The 17,950-nt window shown below is 30.9% G+C and overlaps 1 protein-coding gene across 1 annotated transcript; it reads left to right on the top strand.

Annotated features, from left to right (window-relative positions):
• Positions 1 to 4,007: 4,007 nt before the first annotated feature.
• Positions 4,008 to 10,438, top strand: LOC126880003 (40S ribosomal protein S27). The gene is made up of 3 exons (XM_050643511.1): positions 4,008 to 4,172; positions 4,264 to 4,331; positions 10,188 to 10,438. Exons 2-3 carry the CDS (start codon positions 4,264 to 4,266, stop codon positions 10,372 to 10,374), a joined length of 255 nt encoding a protein of 84 aa, XP_050499468.1. The 5' UTR covers positions 4,008 to 4,172; the 3' UTR covers positions 10,375 to 10,438.
• Positions 10,439 to 17,950: the final 7,512 nt, after the last annotated feature.

The following is a 17,950-nucleotide window of genomic DNA, read 5'->3' as shown; positions in this document are numbered from 1 at the left end:
CGGGTCTAAAACTGCAGAAGGTTCGGGTGCAGGAATATTCTGTAGTGGTGATAATTCAATATTTCTATTTAACTGGGAGAATATACCTCCGTATTTCAGGCAGAAATTTTTGCAATCTTCCAGCGTGCAAGAGAAAACAACTTAAGGACCTTCGAACTGCAGCGGGTTAACATATGCACAGATAGCCAAGCAGCCATTGGGGCTCTTATTAGCCCTAAGGTGAACTCTAACTACTCTAAGCTAGTGTGGGAATGTCGATAAGAACTTGACAGACTGGTGCAACATAACAGTGTAATATGTATATTCAAATAAAAATCACAAATTATTACATCCAATAAATACCATTTAAATTTACATAATAAGGTTAAGTTTTTTTCTAATCTATAAATTTTGTCATATTGGCAACATGAATTTTGACAGGACTTGCATCAAAATAGCATGAAAAATAGAACATGTTTTAATTTTTCGTCTTATACTGGTATCGGTTCCAATGTTCCAGTCATCGGGGCATATACGGCAACGAAAGAGCTGAAGCACTTGTCAGGAGAGCATCAGCTACAAAATACCTGGGTCTAGAGCCAACCGTGGGAGTGCCAAAAAGCTTCACCGCCCGCGAACGTAAAAAAGCCTGGATCCGAAGCCAACACAACTCACACTGGGAGGGTATATCCGGACCCGGTCAAATACATGGCAAGATGTGTATCGGACGGACATGTGCTAGTAGGGCTGAATTACTGCTGGAAACAAGCATGAATCAGCTCGAGTCATAACAGGTTTCCTCACTGGGCATGCGCCAGTGAAGAGTCACCTGCATACAATAAGGATATTTCATGGAGACTTGAGCTGCAGACTCTGTAACATAGAACCTGAAACAGTCAACCATTATCTTGCATATGACTGTGAGGCATTGGATCGAAGGCGGCATGCACTTTTCGGAGACATCGAAGTGACTCAAAATATACAGGGTGGTTCATCTTATTCGCCTCGGTCTCTGTACGGAAAACCACTTAATATTTTTTAAAAATTTCTTCACAGAAATATACAGGGCCATTAATACTATAATCTAAAAATAATGTGAATTATACAGGGTGCTCCAGAAAAGAGTGGTATATCAAAGTTATATTTTTTCTTATGGAATACCCTATATCTGATGACATTACTGAATTGACCTTAAAAAATAAGCTATACTTTCATAAGGGTTCCCTATACCTAAATACAGGGTGTTTTGATTTATTTCGATTTTTATGAAAATGTAAGGTTTTAGAAAAAAATACATATCTACGAATCTAAAAATCAGTAACAAATTTTTTCTTGGATCTTAATAATAGACTATTTAGCATACTTAAACAGATGCTTACTGCAACAAAATTTCTTACAGGGTGGTCAAAATATGAGATTGTTCTATTAACAAATTCAAGCTGTAATAACTTACTTATTTTAAATAGAACACCCTGTATCTTACTAATCTATCGCGTAGAAAATTTACTTAGCTTTTAATTTATATTGGGGTTTCCTATACCTATCTTTTACAGGGTGGTCAAAATATTAGATTGTTCTATTAACATATTCAAGCTGTAATTACTTACTTATTTTAAATAGAACACCCTGTATCTTATTAATCTATCGCGTAGAAAATTTACTTTGCTTTCAATTCTTATTAGGGTTTCCTATACCTATCTCCCTTCATTTTTGAAATATTTAAAGATTTCGTAATTTGTAAGCTTAAAAATTAGAATTAAGTACCTATGTCGTGGTTATGTACAACACATCACCAACACCGGCAATATACTTAAATATCTTAGTCAAGATACTTTCGTTAATAAAATTCATATTTTTATCATTTAATCACACAGAGTGTTCTTATTTTAAGTGACATACTCGATATTCTATTCTTTATAATGGAAAATATTTAAAATCTCTTCAATTCCATGTAAACATTCTTAATACACATGTTATTCTGTAAATGTAAATTCCCATGTTATTCTGTAAATACCCATTTTTACAAATTTTTGTACAATAGGCTCGTTTTCGTCATAGTAGCCATTGCATTTAATTGTTTGTAATTGCGATTCAAAGATTCAAACAAAAAGTGGTGTTCTTAAATTTACTTAATAACCGTTGGTTTAAGATATGGAAAATACTTATACGGAATGAAATATAATTTAAATATCTTCCAGAATACGGCATCTAATATAGGGTATGCAGTTTAATATAAACATATTATTCAATGTCACATGTAGGCCAAAATCAACTAAAATAATACAACACTCTGTGTGATTACATGATAACAATTAAAATTTTATTAATGACAGTATCATGTCTAAGTAGATTGCCGGTGTTGGTGATGTGTTGTACATACATAATATGTAACCACGACATATTTACTTAATTCTAATTTTAAAGCTTGCAAATTAGGAAATCTTTAAATATTTAACAAATGAAGGGAGATAGGTATAGGAAACTCTAATAAGAATTGAAAGCTAAATAAATTTTCTACGCGAAAGGCTAGTAAGATACAGGGTGTTCTATTTAAAATAAGTAAGTTATTACAGCTTGAATTTTTGTTAATAGAACAATCTAATATTTTGACCACCCTGTAAAAGGTAGGTATAGGAAACCTTAATATAAATTAAAAGCTAAGTAAATTTTCTACGCGATAGACTAGTAAGATACAGGGTGTTCTATTTAAAATAAGTAAGTTATTACAGCTTGAATTTTTTAATAGAACAATCTCATATTTTGACCACCCTCTAAGAAATTTTGTTGCAGTAAGCATCTGTTTAAGTATGCTAAATAGTCTATTATTAAGATCCAAAAAAAAAATTTGTTACTGATTTTTAGATTCGTAGATATTTATTTTTTTCTAAAACCTTACATTTTCATAAAAATCGAAATAAATCAAAACACCCTGTATTTAGGTATAGGGAATCCTTATGAAAGTATAGCTTATTTTTTAAGGTCAATTCAATAATGTCATCATATATAGGGCATTCCATAAGAAAAAATATAACTTTGATGTACTACTCTTTTTTGGAGCACCCTGTATAATTCACATTATTTTTAGATTGTAGTATTAATGGCCCTGTATATCACTGTGAAGAAATTTTTTTAAAATATCAAGTGGTTTTCCGTACAGACACCGAGGCGAATAAGATGAACCACCCTGTATATGGCACCCACCCACTAGACCTGTATAAGCTGGTACAGGGTTCCAGAATTCTGGAATGGGTTTCATCTAGGAATGGAAGATTTACAATAAGCCAAATAAGCTGCAGTAAAAGCGACTATGGTCACAACAGACGGTTTCCAGGAAAAAAGACCTTCATGAGTATGTATATGCTGTACTCCAATTCACCCACAAATTCCCGGTATGGGAATCCACCCATCAACAACAAGCCCCGATAGGGGCTAAAAACCTAAATAGAGGTATAGAAAAATTTCTTATAGAAAAGTGTACCTGGCATTTCAAAGGTTAATTAAGTAATATCGGCAATTTTTTGTGTTTTCTGCGTTATTCTTTCAATTTTTAGATTTTTAGTCTACTTTTATATAAAAAACAGTTGTTTCTTGTAGAACTCTTTAGCGACGTATTATTAGTATAATATATTATATCATGTATTATATTATGATATGAATTACCGTCGAAGGCCGATATGAGCAATCAAAAAAGAAGATGTATTTGGTGATTTTTTTAGAAACTTTCTTGGGTGTGAATCTGTCTTTTTAATTTACTCTTCTTGGTTTAAAAACAAAGCATAGCATATCTGGATTTAATAAAAATCGTGCAACAAATTGTGTTACTGGGTGCAAATATGAAGCTTCGTAATATACAATATAACTCTACCTAATTAATGGTAAATTCTTTAAATTTCACCAGAAATTAAATTTTATTTTTTAATATTGCACAATCTTTGGTAATTTTATGTATCAGAAAACGCCTAGGATTTGCGCGGTGAAAGATTGCTAAACAAAGACAAAATACTATCATAGAGACTGCACGTACCACATAGAAAGAGAAAGCATACAACCGATTTCGATAAATATGAATACGTTACAGTTGGTATTCCTGTCATTTGTCAAATATCAAATCCTTTTACATGGTTGATAGCCGAAAGTAACACGTGCTGCTGAAGTAATTTTTGTGAATTTTAGTCCTAAAATAAGTAAAAAAGGTAAATAAACCATAAGATTTTACTGTTAATATCACGATTAACTTTAGTGGTATCAAAGTTTTGTGTAGCTAAGTCTTATTTTCTATTGCAGATGCCTTTAGCAGTCGACTTATTGCATCCTTCTGCCGAAAAACAGAGGAGATCCCACAAATTGAAAAGGTAAATTATATTAATATGTTACTTAATTATTAATTATATTCCTAGTAGTTAAAAATTTAATCTAATTGCCATACGCACAAATATAATAGAGTGAAGTAGTGAACTAATTCTAACCTAGACTTGTTCAATCTTGTCAGTGCTATTGCTATAAATATAATTAAAAAATGAACTGCAAAAAAATATATCTTCTATTCTAGATAAATAATTTTAATTACAATTTCTCTGTTGTTTTATGTTTCAATCGGTTGTGCAATTTAATATAATATACTTCAACCTGGTGCAATATTTAGAAAGAGCATGCTTTCTGTAAAATACGGAATAATTTTTGGCTAGTATTTTTCATGAACTAAAAAATATATTTTTATTATCATATCATTTGGGGAATGTATTTATAGGCCAGTATTTTGATAGATAATGGTAAATATTTTTTCATTGCTATCATAGATTATTAAAACTCAGTTTATGTAGTGAAATATTTGTTTATAAAATGTTAAAGAAAAGACAACAGTAAATGTAGGCTAGAAACTATCTATTTGATGGTCATTCATTGAATCCTCTCAGGTAGCAAATACTTCACACATGATTTTTTAATTAGTTTTGCATTAACCTTCTGACATCTTCTTTTGACTGTCTTATTGAAGTCAGCATAGCAATATAGTGATGAGCACGCTAATAACTGCCAAAATAACGCAAAAAGATGAAAAACATAATATGTTGTGACAAAAAAAATGAAACTAGTAAGGTGTAGAATTATCAATAGGAACCTATAAATAAATTTACATTATCTAGTTTACCACCTTTAGACATCTGTGACAGTTGTCTTACTCCGCCAATACATCCCTAAAGGTGGGAAACTACAGTATTTCTCATGATCATCTTTCAGTGCGACACAGTTTTTTGATTTCTTTCTAATGCATTAAATTGTATGTGACAGAAAAAAAGGCATGTCGGTGATTACATTTCGTCCCTGACATTTTTATAACATTTATTCTAGTTATTCTATTTGTCGATAGATGGCGCCATAATAAAAAAATAATTTTTTTTTAATTAGATAATATTACAAATATAATCTATATAATTTATAAGACTATACAAATCAAAGAAAATACCATTTTATAAATGCAAGAAACACTTTTGATTTGTTTTTATTCCAAATTGAAAATAAAATGTGACAACTGTCAGATTTAACTAAAATGTCATGTTAGAATAAATGTCATAAATGTGTATTATCACGGACTTACCCTTTTTCCTATCATTTGTTAAGCACTGAAAAATGATCATGAGAAATACTGTATGTAATGTATAGGGCTTTTCATTCACAGTCATTTGTTTCGAGCTTCTGTCATGTGTCACATAATATTAATATATCTACGTCATACGTTATTGGTATATACAATAATACAAATAAAAGACGTATGGCGTAGATATATTAATATTATGTGACACATGACAGAAGCTTGAAACAAATGACAATCGATGAAAAGCCCTATTGTAAATTTATAGGTTCCTATCAATAATTTTAAACCTTTACTGAGTTCATCTCTTTTTATTTCACAAATATTATGTTTTCCATATTTTACATTTATTTTGCTGGTTATTAGTGAGCTCATCACTGTATAGGTTGGTTGCTTTTGTCAAAATAGGCTAATCTTCGCTTACAAACTAAGAATTGCTTTAATCAATAGATTATGATGCCAATATCAATGGCTTAGTATGAAAATGTCATATCTTATTTTAAAGGAGAGACTTTAAATTGAATTTCTGCATACTTTAAAGAAAAATATTTATGAAAACTTTATGTGTAAAAACCTAAAAGTGTTCAGAATCAAAAAATTTTCCATGGTAATCTATTTATAATAATTTTTAAACAAATTATAAAAAATTGCTTTTGTTGCTTCAAAACTACTTTTTTAAATAATTTGTTTGGGTTGTTCTAAGATGAAAGTTATTTTTGTGATTTTTTGTGTTAAAATACATATTTTTTGATTAAAATAAGACTCAGCTTGCTGGTGAGAAATAATGTGTTTGGAGTGTTAAACTTCAGATACTTGCCAGGGCTATATATCAAAATGAAAGGGTATATCAATTTGTTTATCGCTTTTTTAAACTGACCTAGGTAATATAAAATGGAATTTCATATTTTGAAACTACTTGACTTGGCTTTCATCTCATTTTTTTTTAAATTCAATGCAACTTATTAAAAAGTGGCCTTAAAAAATGCTAAAATCAAAATGCCAATCAAATGCCAATTTAAATTTCGAAGCAGGGAGTGTTCAAAAGTACACTGTAGGTCTATAGCTTTGTCATTTTTCCATTTTACTCTGTTGCTTGCTTGTCTTTTCAAATTCTTTAGTTGTATATCTACTACATTCCTCATCATAGTGATTTACCATCACATTCTCTTTTGTTTTTTTCCTTCTGTTTTGAATGATATCAATTTAATTAATATTGATTTTTCCATTTATTTTAGATGTTACACTCGATGTAGTCATCTTGTTTTAATTGCTGTATCTATTCTTGTTCGTTTTTATAAATTGTTACATTCTTCATTTTTGTAGCTCTCCCATCATCATCTGTTCTTATTCCACCATAAATTCTAAGCATTTTCTTCTCAATCCTGAAGATGTTCTTAAGATTAGCATTAAGCTCTTTCTTTTGGCATATATTCTTTTATATCAGTATACTGTGAGAAAATCCTGCATATGGTTTGTATGATAAAATAAAAACCTTATAATATGCTAGTTCTTTCACACAATTATGATATATTTTATTTATTTATTTATTTATTTACGGCATCCATTTACAAGTTTTACACACAACAAGACTTTTACAAGTTACACCTCAACAATAATAAATTATTAAAATAATAAACACATCAGAATAATACAAACATATTGTAAGAACAATACAGAACTACAACAAATATTTATACCAGTTAGGTCATTTTCAGTGTGAAATGAATCCAAGTGCATTTTATTGAGTCCAGACCACAATTTTGTCAAAAATTTGGTTTCTAATGTTTCTCTAAATACAGTAGAACGTCAATAATCCGGATTAATTGGGACCGGACCCCATCCGGATTATCAAATTATCCGGATTATCGAAATTACCTCAAAAAAAGGCCAGTATACACATTAAGGTACAACAAACGTTTTAAAATTTTATGTTTTCTCTTGTACAGTAAAGTGTCTATAGGTGAAATTAATCAAAACATTTTTTTATGTTTAAACACTGTATTGTAATTAATTTTTTCTATGAGCGTGCAAAAATGTCTACTTTCGCGCACGCATTTTAATTTAGAAAGTTTCACTTTTCCGCACGCGTGTTACTTTTCCTCACGCGGTTTTTACTTTTCCGCACGCGTGTTGATTTAGATGTGTTAATATGGCCTTAAAGTAATTATATTACATGCAATAAACTAAGATTTAGATATTATTCACTAATTTATTTCAAATATATCTTATTGTGTTCCTGTTTTAATGAAATTAATTCGATGTTCGATGAAATAAAATTATTTTGACATATTCGAAAGTCAAATCGGTAGACAATAACAGTCATTTTGAATCATCGTCATGGAAACCAAGATCGTCGTCATGCTAACTAATTATATTGAAAGTTTGGTTTTGACAACCTTGTCAAAGATTTAATTTGTGTATGTATTTTCATATTAATTAAATTAATTGATTAAGATTTGGTAATTTTTAAAGACTCTTAGAAAAAATATTGTTCCTAACTCTTGCAGAAAGTCTCTTTTCCGCACTCAACTGCTTGCTGAACTCCCGCTTCGCGTCGTTCGGCAAACTGCAATCACGTGCGGAAAAGAATGACTTTCTGCACTTGTTAGGAAATAGTATATTGTGCAACAAGTGCAGAAAGGTACTAATTTCTCACGAGTTTGAAAAGTTGCGGTACGAGCGCAAGCGAGTGCCGCAATTCAAACGAGTGAGAAATTACCTTTCTGCACGTGTTTCACACTATACTTTTTCTACAAGCACAGTTTTTCCTAAAAATAAAAATCACAATTTCCAAACGACGATTAATTATAATAGGTACCTAAGTATGTGATAAATTTTAAACTGTATTTAATTAATACCTACTAATCAATTTAAATTCCTTATACCTAAATAAATTGCACAGAAATCAGTTAAAAAATTAATGGACTGCCTTAATTTGTTTAAATTTAAACAATTATTACACATTATTGACATATTTATGCAGTCACGGATTTACACAAAACCTACTTCATTCGACGTCTCTTGCACAGGTTGCTAAATCCTTATTGGTTATTTGATAATTATAAAATGTTTAATAAGAATAAAATTGTAAAATAAAACAGTTGTAACATCCATAATTTAGTTTCTATGCTATAGTTAAATATGATAATTGTCTTATAGGTTATATATTTGTCTAAAGTTTAACCACGGATGTAAACAGAATATAACGTTACTCAGAATGCGGTAGTCCACGGATGTAAACAGAATAACGTTACTCGGAATGAGGTAGTCAACTGTGCAGAAAAGAACTTTGCGGCACAGAAACGTCACTTTGCGGCACAGAAACGTCACTTTTCTGCACACTAATGTCAAATATCTTATACTGTGAGAAAATATCAAGTTTGCTAACATAAAACCGTGCAGAAAAGTGCACTTTGAATAGTGGTTGTAGAAAAATAACTATATAATAGCCCAGTACAGTACAGTAAAAACATCAGACACTATTTGGGCTTTTAAAAAATGTGTAAAATATTTTTGAACTGCGGTAGAGGTTCGTTTTTCGCAGCTACGTTCTTAATTTATTTTAAAAGAATCAGATATTTTTGCTAGATACAAATCCGGATTATTGACGGTCCGTATTTTTGACGTCCGGATTATCGACGTTCTACTGTATACAGATTTTAAATACAGTGCACTAAAATAAGTGTTACCCCCTTATTAACTTATTTATTTTTAGCACATAGCTCGGACAGGTCAATTTTTAAAATAATTATTTTATATTTTAGCATCAATGTTTCGAACTTTACGCGATCCCTCTTCTGGCGACAGGCATAACTTTGATTTTTTTTTATGGAAAAGTATATCATGTGACATCTTATTTAAAAGCTTTTGAAATACTGATTACAAAAATGTATATTACTTTAATCCTTTTTGAGAGAGTAGGCGCACAATTTCGGTCGAATTATTTTTAAATGCATTCAGTTTTTTGAATCCTGAGAAAACTAAAATATTTTTGAAAAATTTAAATGCAGAATGAAATATTACAGTATTATCGATGGTCGAAAGTCCCTGAGAACTTCTATTAATGTTTATTTTAATAAGTCACAGGGGTGAAAAAAAGAGAAAATTTAGTCTGATGTTTAATTTCAAATATATCATTCAAAAGCAACTTTTTTTATTCTGAGGGACTCTTGTCTTTCTATTCTATTTGCCTTTGGTAATAATGTAATCTTTCATTCTGTGTTTAAATTTTTCAAAAATACTTATTAGTTTTCTCAGGATTCGAAAAAAATAAATGCGTTTAAAAAGAATGCATACGAAATTTTGCGCCTATGCTCTAAAAAAGGATTAAAGTAATATACATTGTTGTATTCTGTACACGTCACATGATGTACTTTCCCATTTAAAAAAATCAAAGTTATGCATGTTACCTGAAGAGGTAACAGGTAGTGATGCTATCATATACTAAGATTATTTTAAAAATCGACCTGTCCGAGCGTTTTGCTTATGTGTCAGAAATAAATAAGTTAATAGAGGGGGGGGGGTAACCCTTATTTCCAGCTACTGTATAACTATGCTCAGGTCTTTAATCATTTATACAAAAAACTGTTTTGAAATTTCAACTTATAATTTTTTTTTTCAGGTTGGTTCAGCATCCTAACAGTTACTTTATGGATGTTAAGTGTCCCGGCTGTTATGCAATTTCAACAATATTCTCGCACGCCCAGTCCGCAGTCCCATGCAAAGGTTGTTCTACAATCCTCTGCACTTCCACTGGAGGCAAAGCGAGACTTACAGAAGGTTGCAGTTTCAGGCGCAAGCAACATTAAACTAATGAATATATTGTGACTGTAACTATATATTGTTTTCTAATAAATTGTATTAATAAAGTAAGTTATTTGTTTACTTACATTTTGTTTCTGTATAAATCAATTTGTTAAAAACAGAAAAGACTTATTAAGCTAAATAACTAAAATATTGGCACAACTTTTGTTAAATACAAACCACATATCAAATACCAACATGTCTTATTTTTCTTAAATTAGTGAACTATTAAATTAAGTATACTATAATAATCAAAGACTTATCAAGTGTTACCAGAGATGATTACAATAATTAAACATATTTAAAATCCAAAAAAGTTCTCATTTACATGTTAGAAATAAGAACATTAAAACTGCTGGTAAATGTAACGAGAATGAATAAATATGAAAGAAGTAACAATAGGAGTAATATAAAAAAGGTGATATAAGTGGGTGTGAATTTCAACTTCCATAAGTGGATGGATACTTTTAAGCTAAGTTGACATAGGTAGTGAATCATAAGCAAGAGCCACACTAATGTATTTCAAACTGAATGAAACTGCTCAAATTGCATGGAGCACTAGATGGCAAGCATATCGTCCTATTAGAGGTAAAACTCACTAACTACACTTTTCAGAAAATCGAGAAAAATCGATTTAAAGGTACAAATTGTTTTTTAAATTCACCTGACTCGAATATTGGAATTTTTGTAATGCAACTTTAAAGAATAAATAAAAACAGATATTTTAAGCCATATTTCGTCACAGGAACTATGATACAATCAATATTAGATAAATTTTTGTACTTGATGAGTTTTTCCATGAGCACAATTATTGGATATTGATATCCTATTAGAGGTAAAACTCACTAACTACACTTTGTACTTGATGAGTTTTTCCTTGAACACAATTATTGGATATTGAGAAGTTAATGAATTTGTCTCCATAAAATTTCGCTGACTTACAACAAACGAACTATCAGAAATAACAGTCTCTTATTTAAAAAATGAACAAGTTTCATTCTTCAAAAATAAATGCAATTCTTTCAGCATTTATGACAGCCACATAAGTTGCCTGCTTAATCGCAAAATAGATTGTTAGGTACCCTTTATATAAGCTATCACTGTTACAAAGAAATTTAAGCTCATATTTATAATCAGTCACTGAACAGATAATGCACACAAATATAATGTACAGTTTCAACAATACAATGTTACAACAAGTCACCTGCTTAATCGCAAAATATATTATGTTATCTAATGTATTGTTTAAAAGATCACTAAGTACCGATTCGGCATTCCAGATTGTAAGGAAAAATTCACTAAGTGCAATAATGAGTTTTACCCTGAAACCGAAATTCACAATATTGCACTCCAGATTGGAAGGAAAAATTCACTTGCAATAATACGTTTTGCTCTGAAATCGAAATTCACAGTAATGCACTTAGTGAATTGTACCATAAATTATCTTAGCAATTAGAAGGGTTAGAGCCCCAGGTGACTTCTCCAGGGCTGGGCAGTTCCGTATTTAGTTCAAATTGATAGGTTCAAACCAGTTTAAGGTCCACCTTAAACTGGTTTGGATTACTTTAATTATTATAAACAATCCTTCAGTATTGGCCATGAGCCGATGGGTAGAGGGGATTTGACAGCTTTCGCCAGCGCTGTTAGTGGCAGTTTTGTGCATTTATCTGATAAATTTAAATGGCGCGCCATGGGTAGAGGAGAGGGGATTTGACGGTTTTCTCCAGCGCTGTTAGTGCAGCGTTGCCACATTTAGTAGATTTCTACTTTTTTGGTAGATTTTTGATATTTTTTAAAAAATTCTAGTAGGCAATAATTTTTAGTAGATTTTTGGTATATTTCAACATTTCCTTATGACAAAAATAAAATTTGCTTTTTAATAGTATTTACCCCATTTCTAAATTAATTTTTAGACATTTTGTTACAATTTCCCAATGTCATTACCGAAAATAAGATACAGGGGTGGGATTCTGTGTACAATCGCTAACACCGCCGACCGCTTTCTATCACTGTCAATATATTTGAAATTTTAGTTTTAATTCAAATATTTTCTGGTTTTACTAAGTGTCACTTCAGCATCGACTAGCAAAACTAGAAAATAATTCAATTAAAGCTAAAAATTCAAATATTTTCACGACAATTGACATCGATAGAAAGCGAAGTGTAGATATCTACAGTGCACGGAATCTAGCTCCAGGACGTAGATGATGAATATTAAACAGAAATGAAACTGGATTCTGGTGTAACAAACTTGTAGATTTCAAGTAGCAGTGCAATCAGTGTTATTGAAGAGTTCTGGCATTCGGTGAGCCTGTTAGAAGCTAACGATGGAAAACTAAAATATCTAAATATTAAAATTATAATATATGTAACTTTGCAAAACAACAAATGTGTTTGCGTGTTTCTAATGTAACATGCGAAATAATTGTTTGAAGAATATGATCCAGACATGCAGATGTTAAAATCAGTGGATGACAAAATATTATATACAAATATTAAATATAAAACTGATAAAAATTAATAATAGTTGGTCATTTTTTCCCCAGTTAAAATATAAAAAAGTTTGGTTTTTGTTTACAAACAGTCATATTAATTTCTAGTTAAACTCCCTCTGTGGCTCAGTGGTAAGAGCGCCTACCTTTGGATCGAAAGGACCGAATGGTCGTGAGTTCGAATCTCACCAGGGTAGAGAATTTTTCTTTTATTATAAATTAATAAATGAAAATAGTTTCTATCCTTGTGGGATCGGTACCCACCGGAGGGACCGCAGACGTTCGGATACAATTAGCGTCTCTGCAAAGACAATGACATCGACTTTGCAAAGTAACAAGACACTTACTAAACACACACACTACACATAACACTAGCTACCTAATTGGTAAAATCCACTGTACCATCACCATGCCAATGCCCATTAGTTGTCGAGGCATTAGCTAAATAAAAAAATTTCTAGTTAGTCAGCTGTTATTTTTATTATAGAAAGTTCTAAATTATATACAAATATATTAATAAAGTTTTATAGTATATTGTATTTTAGTTTTTGATAAGTCGATTTTAGTAAGCTAAACTTACAGTAGATTTTCTAAATAAAATGTGGCAACGCTGTGTTAGTGGCAGTTTTGTTTTGTGCATTTGATAAACTTTATAATTGAATCCAATATGTTTAATATCCATTTTGATAGAATTCAAACAAATTACAATTCATACAAATTACAAATTTTAATAAGCAAATCAGTAAGCACACAAAAATAAACAGAGGTAACATTTAAAATGTTAAATAATTCATTTAAACTTATTCTTTTTCTCAATGGTCTCTTGCGTAATCAGTCATCCAGTCGCACGAACTTATATATATTAAATATTAAAATTATAATGAATAAAATAAAAAAACATAATTAATTTTACTATTAATTCTGTGTATTCATTTAGTAATCAGGTTACAATAATATTTCAGTTCATAATTTGTGTCTTTCTAGATAAGTATCTATTTTTCTCGTTTTGTATATTTCACATACATAAATTTTATCAGAAAAGTATAAGTTTCAAACCGCGAGATTGCGCTACCGTCGAAACTCACAGCCAATACTATTGATTGCTTAGTTGACCATTATTATTGCTTCACTTATATCAATATAGAGCCAAAGGTGAGCATCAGATGAGGGTTTGGTAAATCTCTAGCCTCTGTGGAGGCAGATATACTTAGTATTCCTTCAAATGCAGCTATTGTTGCTGAGGATGCATTTCCTTTAGCAACATCTCTACTCAAACTAAAGAGTAAACGAAATTTATCTAGAGCAGAAATTATCTTCAAATAAAACAGTCCAGAGTAAGACATTTTTTAAATTGAATTTGGGGTATGTACTAGCATCAAAATTTAGAATATGTATTTGAAAGGTCAATTGCCTTAAATTTACAAGAAGTAGATGTAATTTTAAGAACCTGCCCCTGTTGCTCAATACATACTGGCTTCAAACTAGTAACTTATATAACAGGTAAACTAATAATTATTGATTTTGAAGACGGAAACTGCAATGTGAGTCTGCTAACTTAGCAACAAATAAACAGTTCTGGTTTTACAAATATTACTGTAAAGGTACGATTCCGACAACGACGGCAAACAGCAGTTACAGTTGTTGCTGTGGCAACATTTACCACCTAACTGCAATTACTGTCCGGTAGAACGTCAGTTGCTAATAAATATATAAATTAATAGTGCAAAGTAAATACGTATGTCGTGGTAACGACTGTAACTGCCGTTTGCAGTTGGTGTCAGAATAGTACCTTAAAGGTACGATTCCGACAACGACTGTAGGTGGCAGTTAGACTTGTCACCATGACGACGTCATTACTTTGCACTGTTAATTTGTATATTTATTAGGAACTGACGTTCTGCCGGACAGCGGTTGCTAATAATTATACAAATTAATAGTGCAAAGTAATGAAGTCATCATGGTGACAACTCTAACTGCCGTCGATGTCGGAATCGTACCTTAAGAGGATGCGTACGTATTTTCGGCTGCAATGCTATTCAAATGGGGATTCATTTTTTTCGAATCCTGGGGAAACTAAGTGAAAAATTTAAACGCAGAATGAAAGATTACGTTATTGGCGAGGGCCGAAAGTCCGTGAGAACTTCTATAATGTTTATTTTAATAAGTTACAGGGGTGAAAAACTAAGAGAAAATTTAGTGTGATATTTAATTTAAAATGTGTCATTCAAAATAAACTTTTTATTTATTCTAAGGGACTTTCGGCCCTCGGTAATAATAGTCTTTCATTCTGCGTTTAAATTTTTCAAAAATATTTATTGGTTTTTTCAGGATTCGAAAAAAAAGGAACACAAATGTCCGTGGTAATATTTCCAAATCTATCTTTGTCATACAACGCACTCAGTCGAATAGAATATTGTCAGCATACTGTCAGTCAGACAGTGACAATTTTAAATATTTGACATGGCATCGGGAATATTTTGAGTTGTTGATTAAATAATATTGGGTGCGTTCGGACGACCGTAGCGGCTGACTGTCAGCAGAAATCGGCTGAGTGGTTGTATCCAGTCGTAATAGGGAAAGCTTAGTAAATCTCTCAGCGGCTGACTTCCAGCAGTGACGTCTGACAGCTACTGCTGGCTCAGCTGTCCAGCCGCTGTGGTCGTCCGAACGCACCCGTTGTATATAGTGTATTTGATAAGTAATTGATTTAAGACGTGAACTTAATAAAAAGTTATTTATTGTGTATTATTTGTGGAACATCCAAGCAGAGAATACATCAGGATAATATATTCTGTAATCCAAGTATTTTGTTGTTAAAGATGTTCAAAATTGTAAGCGTTCCATAGTAACAATATATTATTAAAAAATCACTTTTTCTCGATTGAGTATTAGTTTTTGTTGTACATATAAATTATTACAATCACTGAATACATAGTTAGTGAAAAAATTATCACATTTATTAACTGAATTAATAATTTGCAATTATAAAAATAACAGTTATCCAAGAACATTCAAAAGCCATCTCTTTAAATTAATGATGACATTTTCAAGTAGCATGACATTCTAGTAATGTTTACTTATCTATACCAGTGTGAATTTTACTACACGTAATTTGCCGTGTAAAGACAGAAAAAGTAGGGATACCCGTAAAATATTTGCGAATTATGTACCGATGGCCTTAATACATTATAGACGAATGCGCAAGTCATTCTTAGTAAAAAGACACGATTATTGTAACTGCTTCTTTTCATGAGCATTTTTCAGTGCGTCACAAATGATACACAAAAAGGTAAGTCCGTGATAATATACATTTTAGTGACATGACATTTTAGTTAAATCTGACAGTTGTCAAATTTTATTTGCAATTTTCCATAAAAACAAATCAATTCTGTTTATTGCATTTATAAAATGGTATTTTCTTTGATTTGTATAGTCTTATAAATTGTACAGATTCGTAGATATATTATATAATTCGAAAATAATTTTTATTTCGATTATAGCGCCATCTATTGACAACTAGAATAAATGTTATAAATGTCACCGACGAAATGTAATCACCGACGTGCGTTTTTTTTCTGTTACATGCAATTTAATGCGTTAGAAAGAAATCGAAAAACTGTGACGCACTGAAAAATCCTCATGAGAAAAAGCATACTTCAAAAAGAAGTGAGCAGTTCCTATACGCAACAGAAAATTGTTCAATTGCTTTAAATTTACAAAAGTAGATATAATTGTAAGAACCTGCTGATCAATACATAACTGGCTTCAAAAAACTACATTTAGTAACTTACATGCCAAGTAAACTAATAAATTGATTCTGAAGACAAAATGTGAGTCTGGCAACAAACAAATAACAGTTCTGGTTTTACAAATATTGCTGTAATACATTATAGACATCAGGGCAGATCATCCTAAGCAAAAACATGATTATTGTAACTACTTCAAAAATGAGTGAACAGCAAATTGTTGGAAGGGTAAAAAAATCAAGTTACATTCTCAAAATTTATCAGAAAATAGTTTAGTAATAGGATGTGTATTCTGGAAAGTATAAATAATTAAGATACATAGGTACTTACCAAATTTGATTGGGTTTTTCTCAAATAGCATTACATAGATTTCTGTAATACAATCAATTTGTATTTGAGTAGTAGTTTTTCTTGCTGCAGCTGCATGAGACTTGTTTTTTATAATCCTCCTAAACTGGCTCATTTTTATATATGACAAACTTATTGTATTGTAAGAAATTCAGAATATACTCATTTAAAGGGAAGAAATCAGCGGACTGAGTGTGTAGCATGGCCAGGGTTTTTTTGTAGGTGCTAATAACAAAAACTGCGCATTTTGCATAAACATTAATCACGACTAACTGATTGAGTTGATATCTGACATGACCCTACAAAGAGAAGCGCTTCTAAATATGACAGTAGCCTTGAATAGTGCAGGAACGGCACATTTAAAGATTGTAGTGGTAGCCTTTATGAACATCCTGATTTTTCAAGTAAAAAAAGTCCCAAATATTAATGGGAACTTAATATGGTTCACTGGTGGATCTAAAACTGCTCATGGTACTGGATCAGGAGTCTTTGGACAAACATGTAATAAATCTTACAACCTATGCTATAATTCCACAATTCCGGAGAGTGATTTCATCATTTTAAAGTCTTCTACTTTAAAATGTATAATATATGTCTGAATTGGCGATATAAATGAGTCAGATTAAATACATTATTAGAAGAATTTTTTACTAAGCAACAACATTTTTGTTTAATTCATTAATATTTTTTGTATTTTGACAAAGGCATCCGATTTGGACGTCGAAACGTTAATAAAATCATTTTTTTAGTAAAATTGTGGCTGATTTCCCATCAAAACTAGTAATTACTAAACGTATTTAACACAATAATCTTGCAGCGTTCAATAACTTAGTAAACTGTATCTGTATATTTATTAATCAATGCTTGCAGTATAAGCCAGCCAAACATAGTCAAACTTTTATCAAACATATAGATAAATATATTAAATCGGAATGTAATCAACACAATTGTAGTTATCCAATTGTAGTTATTTAATCTTATTTTTAACAGTACAA

The sequence above is a fragment of the Diabrotica virgifera genome, chromosome 2 (genome assembly GCF_917563875.1).
Source record: "Diabrotica virgifera virgifera chromosome 2, PGI_DIABVI_V3a".
Classification (NCBI taxonomy): Eukaryota; Metazoa; Arthropoda; class Insecta; order Coleoptera; family Chrysomelidae; genus Diabrotica; species Diabrotica virgifera.
Note: the sequence above shows the minus strand (reverse complement) of the source record. Positions and strands in the feature narration are given on the sequence as shown.

What these genes read in the sequence shown, in the direction of transcription:
- LOC126880003 (XM_050643511.1), top strand. Translation starts at nt 4,264, where the DNA reads ATGCCTTTAGCAGTCGACTTATTGCATCCTTCTGCCGAAAAACAGAGG. An exon ending in AGATCCCACAAATTGAAAAG is followed by an intron (nt 4,332 to 10,187) that starts GTAAATTATATT and finishes TTTTTTTTTCAG; the next exon opens with GTTGGTTCAGCATCCTAACA.